The sequence below is a fragment of the Melozone crissalis genome, unplaced genomic scaffold, assembly GCF_028551555.1.
Source record: "Melozone crissalis strain CALT ecotype California unplaced genomic scaffold, PUWL_Pcris_2 ptg000023l_1, whole genome shotgun sequence".
NCBI classification, from domain to species: Eukaryota; Metazoa; Chordata; class Aves; order Passeriformes; family Passerellidae; genus Melozone; species Melozone crissalis.
Genome location: NW_026535801.1, coordinates 32616707 through 32629454, shown reverse-complemented (window position 1 = coordinate 32629454; position 12748 = coordinate 32616707). Strand labels below are relative to the sequence as shown.

Genomic DNA, 12748 nt, shown 5'->3' with positions numbered 1-12748 from the left:
AAAATGGAGGATTCCTCTTCCTCCCTCTTGGGGACAAACCAGGTCACAGCTGCACAAGCACATTTGAAAGGAGAACACAGCAGCTGATTCAAAAATCCCCACGTATTCGTGGTCTAAGTCTTTCAGAGATTTGTGCATCAGGTGCACAACAGAGGGCTGCACTCTGCACCGTCAGGGTGAGGATCTCCAGCTCAGCCCTACCTGAAGCTCTGCCACGCTTCACTCCATGGCCAAGCAGAGCAGTGAGGAGCCAGGGATGGACACGGCTCCAGGGATGGACACGGCCCCAGGGATGGACACGGCCCCGGGGATGGACACAGCCCCAGGGATGGATCCAGACCTGCAGCCCAGGACCAGGAGCTGTGACAGTGACTGCCTTGCTCCTCGCAGAGGGCAGGACGTGGTGCTGGCAGCGTGGATGAGGAGGGCTTTGCCCAGCTCCTACCAACAGCTCCTGCCTGCGGGCCCAGGTGAGTCACTTTGCTTTGCAGAAGTCAAACCCAGCACAAATGGAGATGTCAGAATGCCAAATGCCAGGGGGAGTTTGACAGGATGAGAGCAATGAAATGGTGAAGAGGTAGGAATTGTGTCTGTGGGTGTGAAAAACTCATCAGAGAGGAAGCAGGAGTTGGAGAGACCTTTTCAAGGAGGCTGCAAGTGCCTCTTCTCCATATCATCCCAAACCCCTTTGGGTTTCAGCATCCCCCATCCCACCATCATTCACTTGTCTTTAGGATCCTCCTGATCCTTTCCCTCCTTGCACTCGAGTCACACACAGCCACTGAGGTTTCACCATGATGCACATTGCAGTGAGTTTCACTGTGACCAAGTCCTCAGCCTCCCCTCCCAGGAGAGGGATGGCCAAGCCAACATTGAGCATGGAACCTTCTTGGCTACCTGAGGAGGATTGCTTGTGTTAGAAACAAAATGTCCATCTCATGTCTAGCTCTGCAACAATGCAGAGATGCTGATCTTTCAGGATCTTGCCCAAGGCTCCCTGGACTCCAACTGAGCACACAAGAGCATCTCAGCATCTCAGCTGTGGGATTTTTTGAGGAACTGTTCAAATTACCACATCATAGTTCTCAGCAGTCTATAAAAGCTGAGCAGATAGGAAATGCATATCAGAAAGCATATCAAATCAGGAGGAAGGGAGGAAGTGCCTCCAGTTCTTAATTGTCCATGGCTTTATGATAGCCACAAGAAATTTGTCATGAAAATTACAGACAAACACGGGGAAGACAGAAATTCGAGTGATATGAACTCTTTCAGTATTTCAGAAAAGATTGGGTTTGCCTCACCTGCTATCACAACCTTTCAGATAAGTGGTAAGATTTCTTTTTGTTCAATGGATTTATATGGATTTTATCTGGTCTGAAACAACATATAAAAATGAAATACTAAATGCTTTTCGCAGTGATTTTGCTAGTAAATTAAATGCCATTTAAAAGTAGAAGTATGTCAAGCAATCCTTTTATAGCAAAAAACTGATGCTGAGCATCAGAAAAAAATCAGTTCTTTTCCTGTCTTAGAAAATGTCTCATTTTCTTAAGACTTTCATGTGTAATAGTTAAAATACTAAAATCACCAGACTCAATAAAAAAATGTAAGTTTATGAATTTTCAGCTGAATATAAAAGCTTCATTGCTGACTAAGCCATTCTATTGTAAAACCAATTAAAATATTGTACTCTTTTAATACTAAGACTTTAAACTCCTGATTACATTGCTTTGAAAAAAAATAAAGACCTCAATTGAGGGCAACTTACTGAATGTCTGACGTAGTTACCAACGCTTCTGAAATACTTTTTTCCCTCCCTGAAGGCCAAAACTCAACAAAGCCATTTATTTCCTTTGCACTTGCTGGTAATGATTGATTTTACATCTTATGACTTGTTTCAATTTGTTCTGCAGATCAGTTTACTATTGATTTTTCATTTGTTTTGATGCATACATGCATCACTGTTGGAATCACACGTGTGCAGTGCTCAGGATGGAGAAGGGATTGCTTTGAGCAGCCCTCTGAAAGGCAGCCTGGGACAAGTAAAAATGATGGAAACGGGGAGTTTATTGGTGCAGAAAGGGAGAAATCACCACACTCACATTGGATTAAGTCTTGATCTTGATGGAGCTGAGCTGGTTAAATTAGCAAAGGAAGAGATGGCCAAGCAGATTGCAGGGCAAAGCCTGGGGCAGAGGAAGGCAGCATGCCTTGGTCTCACAGAGGGACCTTGCAGCTCGACGCCTCTGGAAAGCCTGGAGAGGCTGCAAGCACTCAGAGCCTGTAGGGCAGAAATGTGGGAGAGTGTCTACCCTTCCTCTCTTGGTTCTTAGAGCCTCGGAGCCAGAAAAAGGCATCCACATGCTGCACTCGGACAGCGCTGAGCATCTACCTGCTGCTGCTGACGGCCGGCCAGGGGCTGCTCACGTACAAAGGTAAGGCCACAGCCTCCCCATGGGCTGGGCATCACAGGAGAGCTCTGCTGGGTGATCCTGGGGGCACGGGGGAATGAGCACACGGGTCTGAAACCTCTGAGGGAGCGAGAGGCTCCTCCAACACCGCTGGGCAAAGCAGCGGCTGCAGGAGCGATTCCCCAGCCCGTGTGTGTGCTTTGCATTTGCAAAAGCACTCCCAGCTGCACTCCCGGCTGCAGCAGGGGCTGGCACACAAAAACCACCTCCCCGGGTCAAACAGGATTGGTCTTTATCCCCCCCTGTCCCCCCCAGGTGCTGGGGAGCTGCTCTGCCAAACACCCATTTCCCAGCCAGAGCGGGCAGAGAGTATTCACTGCATGGGCTTTTTGTTTCCTCAGTGTTTAAGATGCAGAGAGAGATATTGGAACTTCAAGAGCAAAATGCCTCCTATACAGAAGAGATTCTGCAGCGTTCCTCTGCCAGCCATCTGGCCTTGTCGAGAAGCCCCACTTGGAAGAACTTTCTCATGGGACAAGAAGAAAGCTGGAGGAGAAGCTTAGAAGAGGAAATCACCATAATTAAAAGCAACAATGCAAATCTGATGATGAGGATGAGCAACATCACCCTGGTTGCAGGTATGGCTCTCCATGCTGGCTCTGCAGCATTAGTGGGGCTGAAAACCCAGTTTAGATGATCCAATAACTAGGGCAAGATTCAATCTCCCTGCCAGTTAGTTATGTCCCCATGCCCAGGATGGGAGTCAACTCCAGACCAGGGAGTGTCACAGACATCTTTTATGAAAAATCTTTTTTTTTAGGATTTTTCTTCTTGAGAAGCTGAGAGGCCTCAGGAACAAAATGTAAACAATGGTTATCTGCTGCTGTGGAATGCAACAGGTGCATCTGTGATTGGTCTCATGTGGTTGTTTCTAATTAATGGCCAATCACAGTCAGCTGGCTTGGACAGAGAGTCTGAGCCACAAGCCTTTGTTATCATTCTTTCTGTTCTATTCTTAGCTAGTCTTTTGATAAAATCCTTTCTTCTATTCTTTTAGTATAGTTTTAATATAATATATATCATAAAATAATAAATCAAGCCTTCTGAAACATGGAGTCAGATCCTTGTCTCTTTCCTCATCCTAAAACCCCTGTGAACACAGTCACAAGGGAGCACCTCTGTGCAAGCCCCCAGGTCCCCCTGCAGCTGCACATGCAGCTCTGGGCTCCTCTTCTCTCCTGTGACTTGTGGGTTTGGGCTCTAGGTCCCCTCCAGAAGGGCTGTGTCTCCAGCCCACACCTCAATCCCATTCTGCTGTGCTCCTCACTGACTGCTGAATAATTCCCATTCAATATTTATTTCAGGGCCTCCTGGACGCAAAGGAGATCCTGGAGTACCAGGTACGTTGGTAACCGATCCACAACTTCTCCTCTTTCCCTCTTCTTCTTTATTTCATCTAAGAGACCTTAAGTGAGGATTTGGGATTTCAGCCTCCAGACCCGGGCCCTACCCAGTGTGCAGACACTCAATGGTCATGAGGAGACCTGCTGTAAAGAGCAAGTGTAAGCCTGTATAGAGGCTTTCCACTGCTCCTCCAGGAGCCTGGGCCAGCCCAAGTGCTCCCACAGAGGTCCATGCCCACCCTGTCCCTAGGAAAGCATTGGCACAGGCTCAGGAACGAGCTGGGTGCAAGCTCTGCCCTCCCCAGCCTTGCACACCTGCTGCCCTGGGTGCCTGGGGGTTTGGGTAGAACCACCCCTGCCACAGGAGGGAAACATCTCCAGACTGTGAGGATGCAGCAGGTCCTGATCTAATGCTGGCTCACTTGGAGCAGAGGTTGGGCCAGGCAACAGTTTCCATGATCCTGTGATGATGATCTAAGATACAACCCTTGTTAGGTCGGGTCTGTAACTCATCCATCCCTACTTCTTGGCTACACTGATGAGGTTTTCTGAAGGGAAAAGAAAAAATTAAAAATTGTGTTTTCATATGTTCCTGGCTGCACTTAGGACGTTGAAAGAGCACCTCCTGCCAAGCAGTGTTATTGCACATCAGAGCCCAATTGTTCAGTGCATTTTCATGAAAGATCTCCCCAATGGTCCCCATGAGCTGCCTTGGCAGGAACACAAGCTGGCCCCTGCCCAGCTGAGCGCTCAGCTCAGCTCCAAGGACTTTGCTCAAGTGGTTGTTCTGGTCCCTGCCAGCTGAAGATTGGCCTCACTGGTGACTGAAATCGTGTGAGCAAAGGATGATTAAAAAATTTGTCTCTTCTTCTTAGCCATTACTGTGAATAGATGATGTGTGTCAGCTGATGTATGTATTTTACATCCCAGGGTTACGGGGACCACCAGGGACAAAGGGAGACCGAGGTAAGGCTTTTTTGACACCTGAATTACTTCTGTGGATGAACATAAAGTGGCTTTATGGATGATTTTATGAGCAATCTTGTCCTCAGCCAAAGTGTAAGTGAGTAAGAATGTCATTGGAGCTGAAGGAAATAAGCCTATGTAAAGCTAATGTGAGCAAAAGCAAAACTTAGATGGAAAAAAAAATCTTATTTTAAAAGTCAGCGTGCAACAGTCACTGTGGGGCAATTTTCCACTGTCACCAGCACCACTCTCAAGTGCACAGAGAGTGGAGTTTGGCTCAGGTCACAGCTGTGGTGGGTGTCCTGCTGCTGGCACTGACTACAGTGGCACCCCAGGAAGCATCAGTAAATGGTGTTGTCCCTGCAGGCACAGATGGAGCCCAGGGGGAGAAGGGCAGCAAGGGGGCTCCTGGCCCTGCTGGCCCAAGTGGTGGTCCAGGAGTGAAAGGAGAAAAAGGAGAGATGGGGCTTGCAGGTAAGACTTCTGCACTATCTTAATATCTTTAATGTTCTCACACATATTTCTTATTAAATTCATTGTACATAAAACACCAGGAGAAGTTTTCATTGGTCAGTATTCATAAAAAATCCAAGCAGTCCTGAGCATGGTTTGCCAGTCAGTGAGGGAGCTGGATAAACAGGACACTTGACCTGATCTGAAGGGGTTTAATTTCATGTCATGCTTCAGCAAATCTCCCAGAGGAGGGTTGGGGGAAGAGGCCATGCAAAATGTTGATTCTGCACCACAGAAGTCTCTTTACAGAGTGACCTTTGTCTAATGAAAGCCACAGATATTCAATTATCAGCCTACCCTAGATTAAAGCAGTGATGTTTGCAGTAGGATTTCTATGGTATAAAATAATACAATATAATTTATATGCACAAGCATGTGGATGTTAATCCTCATTTTAGTGGAACCTCTTTCTGAGAGCTTTATGAGCATCTTACATAAGCCTGACTTTGTACACCTGAAGGAGAAGAGCTATGCCACGTGTTTGTCCCATGTAGCATGAATTATGGATAGCTGTAACTCAGGGGTCTCACACGGGCTGAAAGCAGGAGAGGAAAAGAAAGCAGGTGATGTGTGTGGTGCAGAGCAGGCAGGACAGCTGGACAGGTTGATAAGAGCTTCCTCAGATCTTCCATCAGCTCCTGAATGCCCCAATGCTCTCATTAGCACAGGATGCTCCAGGACAGAAGAGTGATGGTAGGAGGAATACCAAAAGGCAAGGACTTTGGGATAATTCTAGAGCAGAAAGATGAAGGAGATGTCTTCAAATGAGGCACTTTCAAGTAACTCAGCTCTTTTGGAGCATGCTGATCACCTGTTCAAAGAAGGCAAAGTTAAGGGGAGATGACAGAATTCTCTGGAAGAACAGGAGTGGAATGTGCTGCCCTGTATCTCCACTGTGTCTGGCAGAGGGGAAGCATTCAGACGAAATAAGGGATATTTAACTAGAGGAGAAAACATTCCAGGAGGAGGGATAGTTTGGGGAATAGATTGGAGAGTTGTCATGGCAATCCTTTAACAGCAGGCCAGACAAACATCTGGCCAGGGAGGCTGACAGAGCCAGAGGTGGATCAGACAGGCCAGCTCTGTCCTCCTCCATCTTTATGGTGACAATATGCTGTCACTGAATGGCAAATACAGGTGTGAGGCCAAACCTTGCTGCTGGTGTGGCCAGAGGTGCTCCACACGCTGCAGAGACAACAAATCTGTTTTTTTTTTTTTAATTTACATGTATGTGCTGTGCTGTTTGCTAGGTCCCCAAGGACAGAAAGGTGACAAGGGCGAGAAGGGAGGCCCTGGATTCCCGGGAATCATGGGTCCTAAGGGTGAGCAGGGATTCCCAGGAGCGCCAGGTGACCAGGGTAAGTGCAGAGGGTACAGTGGGCCGGGGTGCAGGGCTGCCCCACCGAGGGGCTGCTCTGCACTGATGCCAGGGTGTCCTTGCAGGGAGCCCCGGGAAGCCTGGACCGCCTGGGCAGAAAGGAGAGGCAGGTAAGCTGTGCAGACGGTGCCATTTCTTGTGGAGGCATAATTCTGATCTCTTTAATGTGGTGTTTCATGACAAGGAAAGCTGCAGCTGGTCTAGATCCCAGCATGGGTAAGAGAAGATGGTGATTAGATGAAGAAACCGTGCCAACATTTCAATGTCATCCAAACTCATCCAGCAGCCTCGGCTGTCTCTTGTGGGCCCCACTCCCTGTGCAGGAGACTGAGAGGGAAAGAAGGGCCGTGGCCTCCTTCCTGGCACCTGTGCACACACAGGGGCAGAAATTGGCTGCTCTTTTGGGAAGAACTTGTGCATTTCAAGGCTGGCAGTCAGCCAGGACCTGGTTCCATGCAGCCCTTCACTCCAGATCACCCCTGGCTGCATTGCTAAGGTTAGCACTGCCAGGATTGCAATTTGGAGACAGCCAGTGTTTGTTTTGCCTTCACAGGGCTCAGCTCAGTGTGCAAGGGCTGGTGATTGAGCTGTCTGTCTTTTGATCTCCTCCATGTGTTGTGTGACATTTCATTTTGTGCTGCTTTCACTCAACCTCAAGGTGCAGCTGGACAGCTTGGACCTCCTGGAAGTCCTGGCCCTGAAGGCAGACCTGGTCAGAAAGGGGAAAAGGGGGACCAGGGCCCCAAAGGTAGCCCAGGTACAGCCCTGCTCAAACCTATAACTCATTGCCCTCCTACTCTGGCCTCACTTTGTGTGATGGGTTCACCCTTACTGATTTCTTTTTGATTTTAGGAGCACAAGGCATTGCTGGACTCAAAGGTACACAGGGAGAACAAGGAATAGCAGGTAAGGGAGAATAAAACAGGTTTTGGGTCCACAACACACATCATGCAGACACTAGAAAGGGAACTACACCACCAAGAGCAGACCTCTTGAGTTTTCTTCTTGGACCCCCAGTGCATCCTAGGATGCCATGGCACTCCTGGGGCTCTGCCAGGCTGCTGGGGCTGACTGCTCATCTGTAATGTGTGTGAGGGGTGATGGGGCCTGAATTTTGGTATAAATTGAAAATGCACAAACAAAGAAGCAGTTTAAGACGAACTTCAGGAGAAGATGTTTCTCCACTGCCTGTATTTTCTTGTATGACATGGTCTGCACCGATCATGATGTGAGATAAGACACCTGATTCAGAAATAGATGCTTATAGTGTAGACACCAAAACTAGATGAGTTAAAATCAATTGTAAATACTAATTTGCATAAACTTTTGTAAATGTATAAACATCAGTCTCATAAATGTTTGTTTGTTTGTTTGTTTGTTTGTTTTCTATTATCTTAGGACCTCCAGGGCAGAAGGGAGCAAAGGGAGACCAGGGCCCAGCAGGTAAACTCTTACAGCATGATTTATTCTGATACAGAGATGATGATGCAAAGCACTTTAGGTGCCACTTTCCACTGTTCTGCATCAATGTGAAAGGTTTGCTATGTCCTCTCCCTGGGAAGGGACAAAGGCAATGACTTTTTGCTTTCCACCCAGGCACCCCAGGCCCAGCTGGTCAAAAAGGATCCAAGGGGGATTATGGCCCCAAGGGTCAGAAAGGAGAACCAGGACTAAAAGGAGCCAAGGGAGAGACTGGATTTACTGGTAAGGCTCTTTCCACAGGGTCTGTGGAGCTGGTGGCACATTTGGGTTTGGGACTGCAGATCAGCCTTCCTGGCAAAGGAATGTGCAGGGTGTCAGCTGTACACGCTGGGAGCTGTATCAAAAGACATGCAAGTACACAGATGCATTAGGTTTTCTCTAATCCCTGATTTCACAGAAAACTGGAACAGCCCATGCTCCTCTTTGCTTTGTCCAGAGACATCAGAAACACCCTGTCCCTGGGATAAATCCCATGTAAACACTCAGGAACATGCAGTAGTGAAGCTGTTGGAAACACTTAACAGTGAGGCTATTTAACTACACCTTGCTAACTGTAGGACACAAAAGTTGTTCGAAAGGGCCAACACTACAGCTACTCTCCATCCTTAACCCCCTCCCTTCCAATCACAGAATGTTTCAAAAAAACATAAGACTTGTAGTCAAAAAAAGAAAAAAACAAACAGTAGTTACAACAGCCCATGGGAAGCAAACAGTGCTCCAGATGCTTTTTTCTTTTAATTGGTCACACAGAATCCTCAGAAATAAAATAAACTAGGTTCTGTTTGGGACTGCTCCATGCACTCCTCCTCTGGAGCTTTGCATCTGGATGATGGAGGAAGTGTAACTGGGCTGGCTCCATGCTCTGGGTGCATCTGCTCTCCTGGTCCCCAGAAGGAGACAGCAATGAGTGCTTTCTGGAGGTAGCTCTGGGGAGAACAGCTCAATGGGTTCTTTCAAACACCCCTACCTTCAAGACCAAGATGCTCCACAGAAATGTGGAGGACTGCTGGGAGCACCTTTCTGCTCTCCCTGGAGATCAAATCCCAGGATGCAGGTCTTCCTGCAAGCACTTTGGGAGACACCATGCCTGCTTCTGGAGATCCCAAAGTCTATCAGAGATGTCATTTTACAGGTAACAATGGGAATGAGATACATTTCCCATAAGTGAATGAATATATGGCATTTTGAAAGTGGCCCTTTTCTTGGGTTGCACATTGGGAATATTTTGCTGTATGTTATCCTACTTTCCTGCCATGTTTCTTTTAAATACCCTTGGTCACTTCAGGGTGTTCATTTTCTACAAGGGGAGGAGCCTGGACATCTCTAGCTCACACAAGTATTCAGAACTGGATAATAACCAGATTTTTCCACAAGCAACTGTCAAATGTTTGCTTTTCTAATTTGAAACAGGTTCCCCAGGACTGAAAGGGAGCAAAGGCGAAAAAGGACAAGGTACTGGATTTTACTTCTTCTCTCACTTGCCTTCTGGTATCAGAGCTACCTGAGATCAGGACCAAAATACCCCTCTGCTCATGCTGGTTAAGCCAAGGAGTCTGTGCTCTGAGCTGCAGCCTGGTGTGTCTAAATGCAGGAGGGCTCTTGAATTGTTTGTATTTGAGCCACCACAAACCTCTGGAGACGGGAACATCCCTCTGGTTTGGTGGTCACTGCTTCTGTCTGTCAGTGCCTTTTTCCTTATGCCTGTATGACCCATGGAGTTATTTTCTCCTCTGAATTCTCAGCTGGCCCTGTTAATTACATACGAATTGTGGGAGGAGGCAGGAGGGGCCGTGTGGAGATCTTCTACGGAGGGTCCTGGGGAACCATCTGCGACGATGGCTGGTCCTTGCGCGAGACCAGCGTCGTCTGCCGCATGCTGGGGTTCAGCCGGGCCGTCTCCTTCTTCACAGCCCCAGCAGGTGAGTCCACACCCCCCCGGCCTGCCATGGGGCTTACACACACACAGAAAGCGCCACGGCAAGGCCACCATCTCCTCGTTCCTCTTGGGATGAGCTGCGTGTCAAGGGCTGCGTGAACTGTGTCCAACAAACCAACCACACAACCCAACACACACCCACTGTCCACAGGGCTCTCTTTAGGAAAAAAAGGCATATTCCTCTCTCTCCCATCCCAACCAACAGTTTTTTGTTTGTTTGTTTGTTTGTTTGATCTTCCAAAGGTACCGGACAAATTTGGCTTGATGATGTGAGTTGCACAGGGAGTGAAATGTCAATTATGGACTGTAGCAAGCGCAACTGGGGTGACAATAACTGCAGCCACGGTGAGGATGTTGGGGTGGAATGTTCTTGATGGGACATCGAGTCTGTCCTGGGAGCTGCTGCTGCCTCTGCCCTCCATGGAGCTCCTCTTCATGATGCAAACCCAATTTCATCAGGCTGTGCTTCTGTGCCTCTTTACCAGGTCATAGAAATATTGACAAAGAAAGCTGAATTTTTCACAAATCAATAACAGTTGCAAGACCCACAGGTAATCTGAAACATCCCAGCTGTCACAAAACAATTGGAGCTCAGGCATGTGAGCCAGTTCACAGCTTTTCCAGCTACCTGACATCAGCTCATCTGCAGGAGCTCACACGTGTGTGACCTCTAAGTTCACAGGGGAGGGGATGGTCCACGTTATCTTAGTGCAGTAAGAGAATAGGATCAGTGTGCAGAAACCTGCACTTACTGCAGCTGAGCTGGATAGTCCATCTTCATCATGCTACAGTTGTGAACCTGAGCTTAAAACCATCAGAGAAGTGCATGCACCCAAGACAGCAGATGCTCAGAAATCCTCAGATGACCTCTCTGGCATGCAAATATAAGTGTTGTTCAGAAACTACGCTGGTCACACATTAAAGTGCAAAAATAAGTGCCTGGGATCTAGGTGCCACACTACCCTGCTTTAGCACAACACTTGTTTTTGACCTTAGCTAAGTCTCTTGCCTTCTCTGTCAGCATTTGCTAACCTGTCTCCAGTAGCAATACCCCTTATTTGTCTGGAGTATAAAGCTAAGCTTTTCGTGCCTTTAGAAATTAGATGTTCCAGTAAAATGAAATTACGACAAATAAAAAATACAGCAAAGAATGAATAAGCTATCAACTGGTGTTAAATATAAATAAATGGATAAATAAATAAATAAATAAATGCTCGAATAGATAAAGAAATAAAATTATACACAAAGAAATAAAATTATGCACACACACCTGTAGATATTAGGGAGAAAATACTGAACTGGGCTTTCCTGTATCGCACGCGATTGATGCAGTTTGGATAAATAAAGGTGTCCGTGCGAGGACGGGCGCCGGACCCATCGCGGCGGGATGCGGTGCGAGCTGCGGGCTGAGCCGCGGGCGCCTCCCGCGCCCTGCCGGTCCCGCCGCGGAGCCGCCGCTCTCCGATGCTCCTTGCCGGCACTAAGGGGAGCTCAAGGGCCGCTGTGGGGACCCGCGGCTCCGGCCCCGGGGCTGCCCCTGCCCCGCGCCCCCGCCGCCTTCCCCCGCGGGCAGCCGCGATCCCGCGCATCCCTCTCGGCTCCGCTCCCCCGAGACCCCGGCACAGCAGCGACACCGACCTGCGGGAGCGGCCAGGGCGGCTGCGGAGATGCTCGGAGGGTGGAGCACCTCTCAGCAAGACAGGCTGGGGGAGTCGGGGCTGTTCAGTCTGGAGAAGAGAGAGCTCTGAGAGCACCTTCCAAGTACCTGCAGGAGAGCTGGAGAGGGATTTCTGTCAAGGGCATGTAGTGATAGGACAAGGGGGAATAGCCTTAAACTAAAAGAGGTTAGGTGTAGATAATCTGTCAGGGGAAAATTCTTTACTTTATATATATATATATATATAGTATATATATAATTCTTTACTTTTTATATTTATATATATATTTATATATTTTTATATATATATATTTAAACATATATATAATATATATTTATTGTATGTATTATATATAACATATATATTTAATATATATTTAATATATATATAAATATATATAAATATATGGTATATATTTTTATACTTATATATACTTTTTATAAATTACATATAATACATTATATATATTATATATTATATATTATATATTATATATTATATATTATATATTATATATTATATATTATATATTATATATTATATATTATATATTATATATTCTTCTTTATAGTGAGGGTGGTAAGGCACTGGCACAGGCTGCCCACAACAGCCATGGATGCCCCATCCCTGGGAGTGTTCAAGGCCATATTGCATGGGGCTTTGAACATCCTGATCAAGTGAAAGTTGTCCCTGCCCAGGGATTTGAAATTAGATGACCTTTAAGGTCTTTTCCAAGCCAGAACATTCCATGATTCTATGATCCCATGAGTGGGAGGGCACTGGCAGCCACAAAGGCCTGGAGATGCATCCAGAAGGTGCCTGTGATGTCCCACCTGTGTTATAGGAAAGGACTAAAACGTGTTTTGTCCTGTGGAACACCTGACAGCACACACAGTGAGGCAAAAACCTGAGAGTGGGGTGCTTGGTTTGAGGGAATGAGGCAGCCTGCGGTGGTTTCAGTCCTCAGCAACTGCAGCAGGGTCACCCAGTCAACCAAGAAA

General features: G+C 47.2%; 1 protein-coding gene across 1 annotated transcript; it reads left to right on the top strand.

Annotated features, from left to right (window-relative positions):
• The first annotated feature begins 226 nt into the window (after window positions 1–226).
• MARCO (macrophage receptor with collagenous structure) lies at window positions 227–10463 on the top strand. The gene is made up of 15 exons (XM_054278432.1): window positions 227–470; window positions 2334–2435; window positions 2813–3049; window positions 3776–3811; window positions 4745–4780; window positions 5147–5254; window positions 6544–6651; window positions 6737–6781; window positions 7330–7428; window positions 7524–7577; window positions 8070–8114; window positions 8268–8375; window positions 9564–9605; window positions 9896–10072; window positions 10333–10463. Exons 1-15 carry the CDS (start codon window positions 227–229, stop codon window positions 10461–10463), a joined length of 1572 nt encoding a protein of 523 aa, XP_054134407.1.
• The last annotated feature ends 2285 nt before the right edge of the window (window positions 10464–12748 follow it).